The 17,102-nt window shown below is 30.6% G+C and overlaps 2 protein-coding genes and 1 long non-coding RNA gene across 19 annotated transcripts; 1 reads left to right on the forward strand and 2 right to left on the reverse strand.

Annotated features, from left to right (window-relative positions):
- Positions 1-358: 358 nt before the first annotated feature.
- On the reverse strand, positions 359-9,242 carry LOC105422124 (putative cytochrome P450 6a14). 9 transcript variants are annotated; one of them, XM_089082201.1, is made up of 6 exons: positions 7,353-9,242; positions 3,031-3,382; positions 2,083-2,608; positions 1,229-1,450; positions 847-1,098; positions 359-732 (listed from the first exon to the last, which is right to left on the reverse strand). In XM_089082201.1, exons 2-6 carry the CDS (start codon positions 3,361-3,363, stop codon positions 554-556), a joined length of 1,512 nt encoding a protein of 503 aa, XP_088938327.1. In that variant the 5' UTR covers positions 3,364-3,382; positions 7,353-9,242; the 3' UTR covers positions 359-553. The 9 variants fall into 9 exon arrangements, with proteins under 9 accessions (XP_088938327.1, XP_088938326.1, XP_088938330.1 ...); XM_089082200.1 differs by lacking the exon at positions 7,353-9,242 and adding an exon at positions 5,962-6,102; XM_089082204.1 differs by lacking the exon at positions 7,353-9,242 and adding an exon at positions 4,402-4,729.
- Positions 5,980-8,247, forward strand: LOC148935385 (uncharacterized). The gene is made up of 2 exons (XR_016140519.1): positions 5,980-6,109; positions 7,142-8,247. It is a non-coding gene; the product is annotated as an uncharacterized LOC148935385 (long non-coding RNA).
- Positions 9,243-9,384: 142 nt separating the features above from the next.
- LOC105426545 (putative cytochrome P450 6a14) lies at positions 9,385-16,849 on the reverse strand. Of its 9 annotated transcripts, none has more exons than XM_089082210.1 (9): positions 16,714-16,849; positions 15,859-16,599; positions 15,168-15,390; positions 14,360-14,603; positions 12,213-12,565; positions 11,035-11,560; positions 10,123-10,344; positions 9,741-9,992; positions 9,385-9,627 (listed from the first exon to the last, which is right to left on the reverse strand). In XM_089082210.1, exons 5-9 carry the CDS (start codon positions 12,543-12,545, stop codon positions 9,455-9,457), a joined length of 1,506 nt encoding a protein of 501 aa, XP_088938336.1. In that variant the 5' UTR covers positions 12,546-12,565; positions 14,360-14,603; positions 15,168-15,390; positions 15,859-16,599; positions 16,714-16,849; the 3' UTR covers positions 9,385-9,454. The 9 variants fall into 9 exon arrangements, with proteins under 9 accessions (XP_088938336.1, XP_088938338.1, XP_088938339.1 ...); XM_089082212.1 differs by having other exon boundaries at positions 14,284-14,603; XM_089082213.1 differs by having other exon boundaries at positions 14,280-14,603.
- Positions 16,850-17,102: the final 253 nt, after the last annotated feature.

Below are 17,102 nucleotides of genomic sequence, written 5' to 3' on the forward strand. Positions count from 1 at the left end.
AAATTCTAATAACTGATATCCGAAAGAGAAGAATCGTGCAGTCGTCAAGATGTAACATCGGTGTACTTCCGCGATTAAGATAATAGGAATTATCCGCTTAGCCGAATTCTAGAAACCGACCCCCGGAAGAGATCAGTTGCGTAACCGTCGCGATCGAACAGAGTAACAGAACATGTGTCACTCATTTATCGCTTAATTAAATTCTAATAACAGATACCCGAAAGAGAAGAATCGTGCAGTCATCACAACACTATAATTAGTTGACTTAAATTGCTTAATTTAAAAACTTACAGCCTCGGCATTTTCGTATTAGAATTTTCGTCTTATTTTTAAGTCAGGAATATAAAGATTATTCAGATTATTAAGATATATAAATATAAATTTAAAATTAAACTATCTAATTACAAATACTAATTAACTAATACAATTAACTCATACAATCACAATTGAGAGAATATCAATAAAGCAGTCAATACAAATCAGTATTGATAAAAACTTCCTCCACCATTTATTACGTATGTCGTATGTTTTAAGGAAATAAATGAAACTTATACTAGGTTCGATCAATTTTAACTATTTTCAAATATATTCCGCCTATCGGTGATAATATAAAAGTAAAAGTCTTAGGATCATTTATATAACGTTTCATAGTTTTTTCGCAAGTTTCGACTTTATAGTTTCGTAATATCTTTATAAGCCCGACTTTGCTCTGATAAACGGCGAAGCGAGCACCTAAAAAAAAAAATAGTCATTATAAATTAGACCAAGATTTAAATTTAAAAACATTTTCTGGCTGAAAATACAGGAAAAAACTAGTAAATGATATTTAAATTTATTCTACTGTACCAATACAATTTCTTGGTCCATCGCCAAAAGGTAAATAGACCATCGAGTGCCTACTTTTCACAGCTTCATCATCAAATCTTTTTGGATCGAAAACGTCAGGCTCTGGATAAATGTTCGGATCTCGATGAATTGCGTAAGCAGGAATCCATACCCTCATGCCTTTTGGTATACTAATTTTAGTACCCTCAAAGGTATAATTTGATGTAGTTTGTCTCATAAGAATTGACCCTGGCGGGTATTTTCGCAAAGTTTCTGTTAAAAATAATGTTAAATGAAAATATTTATGTCTATTAAAAAATTACGATTAGATTTAAGTTTATTAACATTGATATTATATCTTTAAAAAAAATATACAAGAATATATTATATTTTTTCTTCATACCTTTGAAAACTTTATCTAAATAATCCAATTGTTTAATATTGTCACATGTTAAGCGTCCACCATGTTTCGCATAGCATTCGTCAATTTCTGCACGTAACTTGTCTTGTATTTTCGGATTTAATGCTAATTCATAGAGCGCATTACTCATAGTCGTTGACGAGGTTTCAAAACCAGCAAGGAAAAATACAAATGCTTGAGAAGCTATTAAATTATCCGTCAATTCTGTAATATTATTTCCTCTTTATAATAAACAATTTAATTCACCCTTCACTTAATGAATCAAATTTATTAATTTATATATAAATATAATTTATATATAAATATTATATTCCAATAAATAAATGTATACAAATTATATATATTATATTATATATATTATATATATATATATATATATATATATATATTTTATATATATTATATAGAAATATTATACAAAAAATATACATTACATAAACCAAAATATTCAAACAAAGAAATAGATAAATCAAGATATTATTTTTAACGGCTATTAATCTTTTAATTTTTAAATTTATTAAATAAATTCATGAATATAGCATTTATTGCCACCTATGTATCGTTTATTTTACGGTTTCTTAATTATATTCGAACTATTGTGTAGTTAAAATCTTATACAGCACATTTTATTCAAAGGATGTCTCGGAAGTTAGGGTGTTTTTTATCCATAGGATATTCTTTGGACATTTCTAGGACATCCCTTGGAGATCTGTATTATATGGGATACAGTCATAATATATTAATGAAAACGAAAGTTGATTACTATTTGCATGATTTCGTCATTTAGAAAATTGTTCCATACCAGGAAGAAACAATATATAGGTACTAATACTTACCGATATCATCCAATTGATCTGAATTTTTCTTTAATTCACGCAACGTATCAATGAAATCGTGCCTGGTAATGTTATTCATATCTCTGTATTCCATGCTCTCCATGATAACACGTGTAAAGAATTTGGTGCTTTCTGATTGTGGCAGAATGTAACCAAGTAAGTGATACAGTCCTGGTACTATTTCCCTCATTCTTTCTCGTATGACATTTGACCAGGTAGGTTCAAAAAATTTTTTACCCATCTTACGAAATTCACCATCTTTATCCGACATTGAATTCATCTCGATACCGAAGGCACAGCTACCGATAACATCAGTCGTATATTTGGCCATTAACTCACGACATTCAATGAGTCCATTTTTACTTGCGACTTTTTCCGTATATTGTATAAGATGATCAGCGCATTCGGATATTAAAAAGAACATCTCCTTTAATTTGCCAGATGTAAAAACAGGCGACAGTTTTATTCTTAAGGGTCGCCATCTCTTCGGCTCCAACAAGAAAAGATGTAGCGATAGAGGATCGGTCTGCAATATAACAAAATGAGAATTGTGATCAAATTTAGGTATCGGAGAATATTTAAGTTACAGAAACTTATATTTTAATGCAAATCTCATAATTTTTATTGCGCCAAATTATTCGAAAAATATAGGAGCATACAAAATCCAGAGTAAGCTATCTTGAGTAAGCTATCTTTTAATTAAGTTAAATTAAAAATTATATGGATAAAAAATTAATTTAATTAAAATTAAATTAAAATTATATTATATTAAATTAATTTAAAATTTAACCTTAGAAAATATTATTTATATTATAAAACAACATAAAATTAGTCTACTTTAAAAGATAAAAGATTTTTATTCAATTTTAATAAAATATTTAGAAAACCGTGCACATGTCTCTCATTTATGCTTCAAAAAATTGTATAAAATAGATATGATAGTCTTACCTTTTCAAAAGTGGGTATTCCTCTACTAGCAAATGTAGAAAAATTTTTAATGAGGACCTCCTTAATTAAATCTGGATCTTTTATTATAAGAACAGGTGTCTTCCTAGTGTATATTCCAACCATTGGTTCATCTTTGTAGTCATTATATACTTTCATCAAATAATCACACATGGATATCTTTGTAAGCGTAACATCTTTAAAATTACCGAATCCCGGTATCGGTCGTGGACCAGGAACGCCACGCGATTTCCAAAAGTCGTAGGATGATGTAAGGAAATAATAAAGACCGAGAATTATAACGGCAATGCTGCATAGTATCTCGAAGGGTTCCATTATTCAATAATCAAGTGATCTTGAAAAAAATAAGAAAAATCAACATTCCATTAAATAAAATTTTATTTTAAAAATTAATAAAGTTTAGTATTTAATAAAAGATATTTTTTTAATAAAACTTAAATTAAGAAATTTATATATAAAAAGATAAATTTAAATTAGGTTTCAACAAATTTTGAGATCATCAATACTGATCATGAAATCAATTTACATTTTTAGTATATTATTGTATAGTTTAGTATATTATTGTATAGTGCAAAAATAAATATTATTTTGGACAGATAATTTTATTTTAAAACAATATATTTAGTTTCTGTAGTCTTTTAGTAATTATCGATGAAAAAAATCTTTATGTTTATGCATTGCTTAAAATAAGAAGGGAGGATGTGTGTCACGACGGGGTCCGACCACGAACCAGTCGTGAAAACTCGTAATTCTTTTGCGAAAAAATATCACCTCAGCCAGGAATCGAACCTGGATCTCCTGCTTATCGGGTAGGCATCTTATCCTTTCGATTACCGAGGCATGTGACGATATTTATCGCAAATAACGTATTTAGAATAACACGTCACAATACAATGATACACACACACACACACACACACACACACACACACACACACACACACACACACACACACATATATATATATATATACATATACGTGTATTCTTTCGAATCCCCACGACCGGTACATTTGTATTGTTAATAATGTTAATAATAAGTAATAAATTTTTTGATATACATACACTCACACAATTGTTGATATAATCATGTTATTGTTATCATAAATATATATGTGTAATGTATAGATATATATGAATTAAATTGCATATTAATTGTATATTAAGTCTTTGTTTTTTAATCAACTTTACACACACACACACACACACACACACACACACACACACACACATCTGAATTGAGTAAGAAACATAGAAAACAGGATTTTATATACAATTAATATGCAATTTAATGTATATCTATACATTAAATTGGGGACTCGAGTCATGCTTGCAATCTTTCCTGCCGCGCACCAGGAGGATTATTTGTATATTTGTCAGTAGCGTTGGAGGGTGTCATTGCTGCAGTCCGATCTGCATTAATCGAGAGACTAGGACCATCATCTCTCTGGAGTACCGGTCGTGAGGATCGAGAGTGTATACGAGAGTGTACATGTATATATGTATATTGTGATATATGTATATATGTGTATCATTGTATTGGTGACGTGTTATTCTAAAAATACGTTATTTGCGATAAATATCATCACATGCCTCTGTAGTCGAAAGAATAAGATGCCTGCCCTGTAAGCAGGAGATTCAGGTTCGATTCCTGGCTAAGGTGGTATTTTTTCGCAAAATAATTACGAGTTTTCACGATTGGTTCGGGCCCCACCGTGACGCACACCCATCTTTCTTATCTGTATATTTATAACAAAAACATGATTATTATATCAACAATTATATCAATATATATAATAATAGAATAGTCATTATCAAAAATCAAATATATTTTAAAATAATATTGCCTTTTAAAAAAAATATCTTTGTACTTAAATATTACGTAAGAATGATTTGATTGATGAAATCGAAATTTGACATGTGTATTTGTGTATGTGTGGGTGATGTGTAAAATTATTAGTTAATGATATGATGTTATTAACTATTACTCGATAAGGCGATATATATGTATGTACATATACATGTGTAAAAATAAAATTACATGTAATAACAAAATTACATGTAATATCAAAACATTTATCAGAAAAAAACGCTAAAAGACTTGATGTTTGCACAAAGACGCAAGACGTTACGTTATCAAAATGATATTATGCAAATCATCTTCCATCTATAATTTACATTTTAAGTTTTAATTTATTACTAAACAAGTACAATTTTTCAATTAATTCGATGATCTCACGATTTCTGTCGACTAGCGTCGATTGTTTAAATTTAAATTGAGAAGAAGAATTTTTCCACCAGAATTTTAGCACCAGCCGCTAAGCGCCAGACACGAAGTGATCTTGAGAGACTCTCATGCGAATCTTATTGGAGTAAACAGGTAAAAGAAACAGACTATGAAAGATCGTTCCTCCACTTTAGTAAACTGCAGTTTGCAAGACAACGTTCTCGAGCGGTACATCTACTAATAAAGTTGGAATAAAATAGCAAAGGTGTAATAGATGTAGAATAGTGCTGTCTTGATGTCGATTATCCGCGTCTACGATACAGGAAGAAATATTTGGGCGTAATTGGATGCTCATAATTGGATGCGATAATTGAATGCACGCGCGAGCGGTACAGAAACCGAATAGCCGTGATAAGAACTTCGATCATTGGAAAGCGCGTCGTTAAAATGTTCGAATGCTCCACTTGTAACTCATGATATAATATAACACTTGAGAAATTGATAATACTGTTCGTTAATAAGATGATGGCACCGACTACGAATTCGTTCGTCGGGCGACACGGTGTCTCGGACGACGAAAAAAGGTCGCCGGGTCTTCTTTGCTTTTCCATTAGAAACGATTACGGTGTTTGCATTTGTACTTGATGATGAATGAATGGTGACGATTTCTCTCGAGAGATACATACATATGAAGATGAGACTACGTTTTTTTCTTTTCTCTTTTCTTCTGTGGCCGTCGATCTGAAGGTGAATTACAGAAGTGGATGTATCTGAATGCGGATGGTGCAGTGTATTCGCGTCCGCGATATTGCCTTATATCAGCTCCTCGTCACAGTAAGTATGAGAGAAGTACTGGATAAGAATACGCGTGTACAGCTTTCAATAATTCTGTACAGATAATACTGACTGTTATCATTCATGTTGAGTCGAATTTTTATAGGCATCAGAGCCTGGGTGCTTTTCGAATTACATTTCAAATGCCAAATGTAAAATACTTTTAAAATATTTAAAAAAATGCAAAATATAAGAATAGATTATTCAAATCCATTTTGAATGTAGCTTTTTAAATGGTTTCAAATGCAAAACGGTTTTTCCTCGTATGGGTATTCATACATTTTATTATTTTTTATTTCTATTTAAGCACGCTGTTTGCTTTAAGCAGGAATTGTTCTTCAAAGGTGTCATTGTGCTTCGATGGTTAAATTAAATACATATTTAAAGTAGAACTATTTCAAATGTTCACACCCTGCTCCAGTGATAAAAAAGATGTACATATCCATATGCACATACATATGCACATATATACATATAGAAGCAATATTTAATTAAATGCTTTCGTATGTAACAATAATATAACTTAATATAACTTAGTAAAATTTTTTTTTATCTAAGAACATATAAAAATATATATAAATGTATTTTATTATATATGAAATATATTTATGTACGTTTGTATTAGTTCTTTCTTTTTTTTTTGAAATTTCTGACTCTAGCAAACATAAAAATTGGAGCATAAGTTGAATGTAAGAGAAAAGTAACAAAAGTAAGCAAATGTTCTAAGGAATGTGAATTAGAACAACGAAATGTAAAAAAAGCATAAGCATTTAAAGAAGCGTAAAAAAGAGCATTTTCAAAAGAGCATTTCTTTTATATTTTATTGTTCCAATCTATGTTTCCTAAAACATTTGCTTACGCTTTCGTTACTCTTTCCTTACATTCAACTTACGCTTGAATTTTTATTTTTGCCAGAGTGTGAGAAACATACTTCATATGTAATTATTAGGTGTACAAAAAAGTTCTGAGCTTTAGATTTCATACAACCGAAATAACGATTTAAATTTTATATATCTTCCCGCTCTTTTGCAGTTTTAAAGCGTTGACATTTGGCCTTCTAAAATGCCATACGGTTTGGCGTTTGATGCACATAACCTCAAAAATCAGTAATGTTCATGATGGCAATTACAAATAAGCATATTCGATTTTCCATCCACTTCGCGTTTTATCTGAAGAAAAATGCTGCTGAAGCCAATGCAATGATTTGTGCTGCATATGCAGAGAACGCTGTAAGTCATATTACATGTAAAAGATGGTATCAAAAATTTCGCCAAGGAGATTTCAGTCTTGAAGATGAACCGCGTGCTGGATGCCCTCAAAAGATTAAAACGGACGAATTGCAAGCACTGCTGGATATAATCTCTGCGCAAACTGAAAAGGAGCTTGCAGAACAGCTTGGCGTTACGCAGCAAACCATTTCCGTACGTTTACATACGATGGGAAAGGTTCAGAAGGAAGGCAGATGGGTTCCGCATGAATTGTCCGAAGACAACAAAAATCGTCTGCGTGACACTGCACTCATTTTGCTTTCAAAGTTCCGGAAAAAAGATTTTCTGCACAAAATCATTACAGGCGATGAAAAGTGGATTCTTTATGATAACCCTAAACGTAGAAAATCATAGGTTGACCCTGTATTGTATTACGAGTTGTTACAATCGAATGAAACAATCACGGCAGACCGCTACCAACAACAATTAACCAATTTGATGCAACCAATTTGATGCAATTGACCAATTTGAAGCGATGCATTAGAAGAAAAGAGGTCATTTACTGGCCAAGAACGTCATAAAGTGATCTTGCTTCATGACAATGCTCGACCATATGTTGCGAAAGCGACTCAGGACCATATCTTTGCGTTAGGCTGGGAACTTCTTCCGCACGCGACGTATAGCCAGACATGGCGCCTTCCGATTACTACCTATTCCGGTCGCTGCAGCATCATTTGACTCATACACATTTCGTGAGATTTGAAGAGATACGAAAATGCATTGATGACTTTTCGAAGCTGGTGAGCTTCTATCGTCAAGGAATTCGCAAGCTACCCGAATGGCAAAGGTCATTGATGCAAACGGGGAATATTTCGCAGATTAATATTTTTTTGTTTGTTTTTGAATAAAGATTAAATTTTACAAAAAAAAGCTCAGAATTTTTTTGTACACCTAATATATATATTTATATATAATTATATACGAATTATATATATATATATAAAATTATATATATTTTTATATATTTATGTTTTATATATTTATATATATTTATGTCTTGCAAAAAAATTTTTTAGCACGAGAATATACTGGATTCAGAACGATTGTTTGTCCTTAAAATGTTACATTCTTGAGTCGATTCTAAGACGATTTTTTTTCTATCAAATTTTTATTAGAAAAAATTTCCTCTTTTCCTCTTTTAATTATAAAGGAAAACAGTTGATTTAAGGGTCGCATACAGAAGAAATCAGGAGCGGTGCTCACTGTTCAACGTGGGCGATTACATGGGGCACTCGCTGCGATCAGCTAATTTCTACACGCGAGTGTAGATTGACACATGCATGCATTTTCTAACACACACGCGCGCGCGCGCGCGCACACACACACACACACACACACACACGCGCACACGCACTCTCGCGGCATGCGCACGTGCGCATAGCAACTTTTCTCGTATGATATGTCAAATTTTGACATTTCATTATATGATTATGATTAAATACAACGCATAGGCAGTGTACTTATTTTCTATGCTTAGATATGATCTAATTAATAAAATATTTCATTATCATTTCAACGTTATATCGATATACTTTACATATGTCGTAATATTTCGTTATTGAATTGATATTGATATTTTGTGATATGTTCCAGTATTAATTATACGTATGTAATATACAAATAGGTTTCGTAAAAAAACAAAAATAATTTCTCGATAAAAATATAATAAAATATCATATCAATATATTTGTATAATAATCTCAATTGACGTTAAGAGGGCCCTTGTGGTAGCACATTTATCACTTGTTATAATGCCTGAGCGCGCGAAATGTTAGCTCTGTGATTAGTTGACTTTAATTGCTATTAATTTAAAAACTTATAGCCTCGGCATTTTCGTATTAGAATTTTCGTCTTATTTTTAAGTCAAGAATATGAAGATTATTCAGATTATTAAGATATATAAATATAAATTTAAAATTAAACTCTAATCTAATTACAAATACTAATACAATTAACTAATACAATCACAATTGAGAGAATATCAATAAAGCAGTCGATACAAATCAGTATTGATAAAAACTTCCTCCACCATTTATTACGTATGCCGTATGTTTTAAGGAAATAAATGAAACTTATACTAGGTTCGATCAATTTTAACTATTTTCAAATGTATTCCGCCTATCGGTGATAATATAAAAGCTTTAGGATCATTTATGTAACGTTTCATGGTTTTTTCGCAAGTTTCGACTTTGTAGTTTCGTAATATCTTTATAAGCCCGACTTTGCTCTGATAAACGGCGAAGCGAGCACCTAAAAAAAAATAGTCATTATATAATTAGACCAAGATTTAAATTTAAAAACATTTTCTGGCTGAAAATACAGGAAAAAACTAGTAAATGATATTTAAATTTATTCTACTGTACCAATACAATTCCTTGGTCCATCGCCAAAAGGTAAATAGACCATCGAGTGCCTACTTTTCACAGCTTCATCATCAAATCTTTCTGGATCGAAAACGTCAGGCTCTGGATAAATGTTCGGATCTCGATGAATTGCGTAAGCAGGAATCCATACCCTCACGCCTTTTGGTATACTAATTTTGGTACCCTCAAAGGTATAATTTGATGTAGTTTGTCTCATAAGAATTGACCCTGGCGGGTATTTTCGCAAAGTTTCTGTTAAAAATAATGTTAAATGAAAATATTTATGTCTATTAAAAAATTACGATTAGATTTAAGTTTATTAACATTGATATTATATCTTTAAAAAAAATATACAAGAATATATTATATTTTTTCTTCATACCTTTGAAAACTTTATCTAAATAATCCAATTGTTTAATATTATCATATGTTAAGCGTTCACCATGTTTCGCATAGCACTCGTCAATTTCTACACGTAACTTCTCTTGTATTTTCGGATTTAATGCTAATTCATAGAGCGCATTACTCATAGTCGTTGACGAGGTTTCAAAACCAGCAAGGAAAAATACAAATGCTTGAGAAGCTATTAAATTATCCGTCAATTCTGTAATATTTTTCCTCTTTATTATAAACAATTTAATTCATCCTTCAATTAATGAATCAAATTTATTAATTTATATATAAATATAATTATATATAAATATATATAAATATTTAAATATAAATATAATTTATATATAAATTATATTCCAATAAATAAATGTATACAAATTATATATATTATATTATATATATATATAAATATATATATATATATAAAATATATATAAAATATATATATATATATATATAAATATTATACAAAAAATATACATTACATAAACCAAAATATTCAAACAAGGAAATAGATAAATCAAGATATTACTTTTAACGGCTATTAATCTTTTAATTTTTAAATTTATTAAATAAATTCATGAAACATATAACTTTTATTGTCACCTATGTATCGTTTATTTTACGGTTTCTTAATTATATTCGAACTATTGTGTAGTTAAAATCTTATATAGCACATTTTATCCAAGGGATGTCTCGGAAGTTAGGATGTTTTTTATCCGTAGGATGTTCTCTGGACATTTCTAGGACATCCCTTGGAGATCTGTGTTATATGGGATACAGTCATAATATATTAATGAAAACGAAAGTTGATTACTACTTGTATGATTTCGTCATTTAAAAAATTGTTCCACACCAGGAAGAAGCAATATATAGGTGCTTACCGATACCATGTACTTACTGATATCATCCAATTGATCTGGATTTTTCTTTAATTCACGCAATGTATCAATGAAATCGTGCCTGGTAATGTTATTCATATCTCTGTATTCCATGCTCTCCACGATAACACGTGTAAAGAATTTAGTAATTTCTGATTGTGGTAGAATGTAACCAAGTAAGTTGTACAGTCCTGGTACTATTTGTCTTATTCTTGCTCGCATGACATTTGTCCAGTTCGGTTTAAATACCTTTCTACCCATCTTACGAAATTCACTATCTTCGTCCGACATTGAATTCATCTCGATACCGAAGGCACAGCTACCGATAACATCAGTCGTATATTTGGCCATCAACTCGCGACATTCAATGGGTTCGTTTTTACTTGTGACTTTTTCCGTATATTGTACAAGATGATCAGCGCATTCGGATATTAAAGAGAACATCTCCTTCAATTTACCAGATGTAAAAACAGGCGACAGTTTCATTCTTAAGGGTCGCCATCTCTTCGGCTCCAAAGAGAAAAGATGCAGCGAAAGAGGATCGGCCTACGATATAACAAAATCAGAATTGTGATCAAATTTAGCTGCAGGAGAATACTTAAGTTACAGAAACTTGTATTTTAATGCAAATCTCATAATTTTTACTGTGCCTCATCATTTAAAAAATATATAAAAGCATACAAAATTCAAAGTTGAGTGGTTTTTTTATATATAAATGGTTAAATAAATGGTTTTATATTAAATAAAGTTAATGACTTGATAAAATTAATTAAGTTAAATTAAAAATTATATAGACAAAAAGTGAATTTAATTAAAATTAAATTAAAATTAAAGTAAATTAAGTCAAGTTAATTTAAAAGTTAATCTTAAAAAACATTATTTATATTAAATTATAATACAACAAAAATTAGACTGCTTTAAAGGATGAAACAATTATGAAATAAAAAAGGTATTTTAACAGGTATTTAGTTAAAATTAAAAGTTGACATGTTTAAAAATTAAATAAGATAAATTAAAAGTCATTAATTTTTTAATTTTCTTATTTAATTTTATTATTAATTAATTTAAAATCAATTAATTTTTATAACTAATATTTTATAACTAATTTTTATTCGATCTTAATTAAGTATTTAAAGAACTGTGCATATGTCTCATTTATCCTTCAAAGAATTGTATAAAATAAGTATGATAATCTTACCTTTTCTGAAATGGGAATTCCTCTATCAGCAAACTTAGAAAAATCTTTAATGAGGACATCCTTAATTAAATCTGGATCTTTTATTATAAGAACAGGTGTCTTCCTAGTGTATATTCCAACCATTGGTTCATCTTTGTAGTCATTATATACTTTCATCAAATAATCACCCATGGATATCTTTGTAAGCATAACATCTTTAAAATTACCGAATCCCGGTATCGGTCGTGGACCAGGAACGCCACGCGATTTCCAAAAGTCGTAGGATGATGTAAGGAAATAATAAAGACCGAGAATTATAACGGCAATGCCGCATAATATCTCGAAGAGTTCCATTATTCGATAATCAAGTGATCCTGAAAAAATAAGAAAAAACAGCATTCTATTAAATTTAAAATTTTATTTTAAAAATTAATAAAGTTTGACAGTATTTAATAAAAGGTGTCTTTTTAATAAAACTTAAATTAAGAAATTTATATATAAAGAGATAAATTTAAATTAGGTTTCAACAAATTTTGAGATCATCAATACTGATCGTGAAATTATTTTTACACTTTTAGTATATTATAGTGCAAGAATAAATATTATTTTGGACAGATAATTTTGTTTTAAAACAATATATTTGGTTTCTAATAATTATCGATGAGAAAAATCCTTATATTTATGCATAGCTTAAAATTCATCTGTATTGTTAATAATGTTAATAATAAGTAATCAATTTTGTGATATATGTACACACACACACACACACACACACACACACATATGTATATATATATATATATATAAACATAAAATTTTGATGTATTAATAATTCTTACGTGAGTAATACTTAATATATTATAGTACAAAAATGTTTTTTTAAAAGGCAATATTATTTTAAGATATATTTGGTTTCTGATAATGACCATCCATAGTGGTATAATTGTTGACATAATAATCATGTTACTATTATAAATATATATATAATGTATAGATATACTAATTAAATTGCATATTAATTGCATATTGTATTAAGTCCTGCTTTTTATGTTTCTTAATCAATTTAGGTAACGAGATGTGTGTGTGTGTGTGTGTGTGTGTGTGTGTGTGTGTGTGTGTGTGTGTGTGTGTGTGGAGAGTGGTGTAAAATTACTAGTTAATGGTTATATTAATTATTATTCATAAGGCGATATATATGTACATATACATGTGTAATAACAAAATTACATGTAATATAAAAGAAAAAAACGCTAAATGAATTATGTTTGCACAAATACGCAACACGTTACGATATCAAAGTGATATTATGCAAATCATCATCTATCTATAATTTACGCTTTAAGTTTTAATTTATTACCGGTTAAACAAATACAATTTTTCAATTCAATTGGATGATCTCACGATTTCTGTCGACTAGCGTCGATTGTTTAAACTTAAGCTTAAGAGAAAAATTTTTCCACTTAGCACCAGCCACTGAGCGCCAGACACGAGGAGTGATCTTGATATCTCATGCGAGTATTGTTGGAGTAAACAGATAAAAGAAGCAGGCAGTGAAAGATCGTTCCTTCACTTTAGCAAACTGCAGTTTGCAAGAGAACGTCCTCGACCTCGAGCGGTACCATCTACCAACGAAGTGGGGATAAAATAGCAAAGGCGTAATAGATGTGGATATAACAGTGCTGTTTTGATGACGATTATCCGCGTCTATCATACAGGAAGAAATAATTGGGCACGCGTAATTGGATGCACATAATTGGATTGCGATAATTGAATTGCGTACACGCGCGCGATACAAAAGCCGAATAGCCGCGATAAGAAATTCGACCATTGGAAAGCGCGTCGTTAAAATGTTGGAATGCTCCACTTGTAATTCACGATATAATACTTGAGAAATTGATAATACTGTTCGTTAATAAGATGATGGCACCGACTACCGATTCGTTCGGTTCGATGACACGGTGTCTCGGACGACGAAAAGGGGTCACTTCCCTGCTTTTCCATTAGAAACGTTTACGGTGCTTATTTTTTGTACTTGATGATGAATGAATGGGCGTGTGACGTGGGCGATTTCTCTCGAGAGAAACATACATACGAGGATGAGACTACGTTTCTTTTCTCTTTTCTTCTGCGGCCGTCGGTCTGAAAGTGAGTTACCGAGGTGGATGTACCTGAATGCGGACGTCTATGCAGTGTATTCGCGTCCGCGATGTCGCTTTATATCAGCTTATCCTCGTCGCAGTAATTATGAGAGAAATACTGGATAGGAGTACGCTTGTACCAGCTCTCAGTGGACTCTAGATAACAGCAACTCGAGATAACACTGACTGTTGTCGTTCAAGTTAAGTCGAATTATTATAGGTGGTGCGCTCCAGGACTGGATGAAATTTCTACTGGGTACTTTTCGATTTACATCTAAAATGCCAAATGTAAAATACTTTAAAAAATGCAAAATATGGGAATAGATTTTTCAAATCCATTTTAAATGTAAATAGGTCCTTTAAATGGTTTTTAAATGCAAATTGATTTTTCCTTGTATATGCAGTTTTATTCATACATTTTATTATTTTTATTTTTATTTAAGCAAATGCTGTTTGTTTTGAGCAGCAGTTATTCTTCAAATGTATCATCGTGCATACTTCGACGATTAAATTAAATACATATTTAAAATGGAACTATTTCAAATGTTCAAATCCAGTTCTGGCTTCAGTGATAAAAAAGATGCGTGTGTGAGTCATGATGAATTGTAGAAACGGTATCTTCGCGAGCCTTTGGCATCAAATACGCAAATACGCTACCGTGACTTTGCAACTAATGATTTGTAGAAAAGCTATCGATGATTAGATAAGATTTTGTTGTCGCTTTAATCGCGAACATTTGCATACATGTGTAAGCATTAAATGTTGAGTACTCACTTCTAATACTTCGAAGTTATAATTACTTGTAAGGTGAACTGTGAATAAGTAATCAAACGCATACCTTGAAATAATTTTTCCCATTGGATTGAACTGAAGAGTGTTTAATCTTTTTGGCGACTGTATAGTCAACTGTAAATGATAATGCGAAAGGAAAGGGGGGATGAACAGGTTTTTGCAAAAAACGAAAAAAATCAATTTGCATTAGGGATCTCAGACGTTTAAGTTTTAATTGAGCTCAATCTTTTCTCTGTTCAGATATCCATGAAAACTCAAAATGTACGATACTGTAAAAATGTCATTATTATTAACAAACATGTTAAATAAAATACGTTAAAATATTTAAACTCATAGAGATTTTTTTGATGAATTAGAAAGTCAGCACAAATTTTTTTGAATTTCATTTCTCCACGTACAGTAGATTATTTGTTTATTTAGAACTAAAAGTTTTTATTATTGATAAAAATAATTAGAAAATTTATTTTAAGAAATTCTTCGCGGAGAAATACGTGATTACATAATTCAAAATTGTAATTAACTGAATATTTTTTTCGCAGATTTGCATCTTGAATTTTGCAACATAATCATGATGAAATATTTATCATAAATCTTGATTAAGAATCATTATTCAAAATAATTGTCTCTAACGAAGATTCAGTTAGAGACAACTTTCAAATTAAAGTCAAATTAAAATTTTGATCAATGTCCATTTCTATATATATATAGATTAATTTTAATCTTAGTTTATTTTTTACTTTTTTTAATTCTAGTATGAAAATTAGAAAGAATACACTTCAGAGGGCTGGTTTATGCTTCGGTCTTAATTTTAACTTTAAAAGTTGGAAATGAAGAATTCTATAAGGTCATTTATGCTTTAAGACTAGGAGAAACATAACGACCTTATGGAATTCATTTCCAACTTTTAAGGTTAAGACTAAAACCGAAACATTGAGTTCTATAGTATACTGTGACCCTTCCCCATTGAGCTCTATAGTATACTGGAGTGACCCTTCTCTCATAGACTTTGGGTGCTTTCCAACAAGGAGAGTTTGGTATTACACAGTGTGACACAGAGAGATACTGTAAGACACAGTTATAGAGTTTAATTGGAACACATAAGTTATTAAACACGCTCACTAGAGAGCGTAAAAGATTGTGACGTAGGAGAAGATTATCACGCATAAACATGAGCGTATTTTTTTCGTTATTATCCATTACTGCCAGTGTATTTTTTGAAGAATTATTGATACATACTGAAATAAATTTAAGTAAATTATATGTATTGATTATTTCATTCCTGGCTACAAAGCGCTTTATTTTATATTTGTGAAATAACTATGATCTTTTCGATTTGATATTACATGGAATCTCATTCATTTCAAGGGTGAGTATAATTCTTTTTCTCTTTCAAGAAAAACTTCTTTTCCTTTGAAACAAGCATGATGCTTAACATCATCTAATGTAGAAATAATTCCAATGCCGACAAAAGAACATATCTGCATTAAAAATTAATCCAATAGAATTTGTACTAATAATGGGTCTTCAACAAATACGTAATGTTTTTAAGCTTATATAGTTCTTTAAATAAAAAAAAACTGAATATTGATTACCTAAGAATTCCGAATTCGGTACTACGTTAATCGAATGCGACAGACATTTTTTGATAAAGAATGCGTTCCGTTTCTCGCATGATACGCGTGATGTATCATTTATCCTTATCACAATACATTAAACAAGGATAAATTATGCGCATCATGCAAGAAGCGGAACAAGCATCCAAAATAATGACCGGATATTCATAATAATGACCGGAATGTATATATTAGTACCACACTTAAAAAAATAATTTTGCTTGATATGTTGGCACTATTGACGTCCGACATGGCCAAACTTAGGATTGAGCTGTGTTTCGCAGTGTCGTTCTGTGTCTCTCTGTGTCATAGATGGAAAGCACCAGTAGACACTGTGTTACACAGTGTCGCCTATGTATGTGTTGAAA

Source organism: Pogonomyrmex barbatus, unplaced genomic scaffold, assembly GCF_055798465.1.
Source record: "Pogonomyrmex barbatus isolate J1 unplaced genomic scaffold, ASM5579846v1 scaffold5, whole genome shotgun sequence".
In the NCBI taxonomy this organism is placed as follows: domain Eukaryota; kingdom Metazoa; phylum Arthropoda; class Insecta; order Hymenoptera; family Formicidae; genus Pogonomyrmex; species Pogonomyrmex barbatus.

What these genes read in the sequence shown, in the direction of transcription:
- LOC105422124 (XM_089082201.1), bottom strand. Translation starts at nt 3,363, where the DNA reads ATGGAACCCTTCGAGATACTATGCAGCATTGCCGTTATAATTCTCGGT. An exon ending in TTTAGATAAAGTTTTCAAAG is followed by an intron (nt 1,099 to 1,228) that starts GTATGAAGAAAA and finishes TATTTTTAACAG; the next exon opens with AAACTTTGCGAAAATACCCG. An exon ending in TGGACCAAGAAATTGTATTG is followed by an intron (nt 733 to 846) that starts GTACAGTAGAAT and finishes TTTTTTTTTTAG; the next exon opens with GTGCTCGCTTCGCCGTTTAT.
- LOC105426545 (XM_089082211.1), bottom strand. Translation starts at nt 12,545, where the DNA reads ATGGAACTCTTCGAGATATTATGCGGCATTGCCGTTATAATTCTCGGT. An exon ending in AGATCAATTGGATGATATCA is followed by an intron (nt 10,345 to 11,034) that starts GTAAGTACATGG and finishes AAAATATTACAG; the next exon opens with AATTGACGGATAATTTAATA. An exon ending in TGGACCAAGGAATTGTATTG is followed by an intron (nt 9,628 to 9,740) that starts GTACAGTAGAAT and finishes ATTTTTTTTTAG; the next exon opens with GTGCTCGCTTCGCCGTTTAT.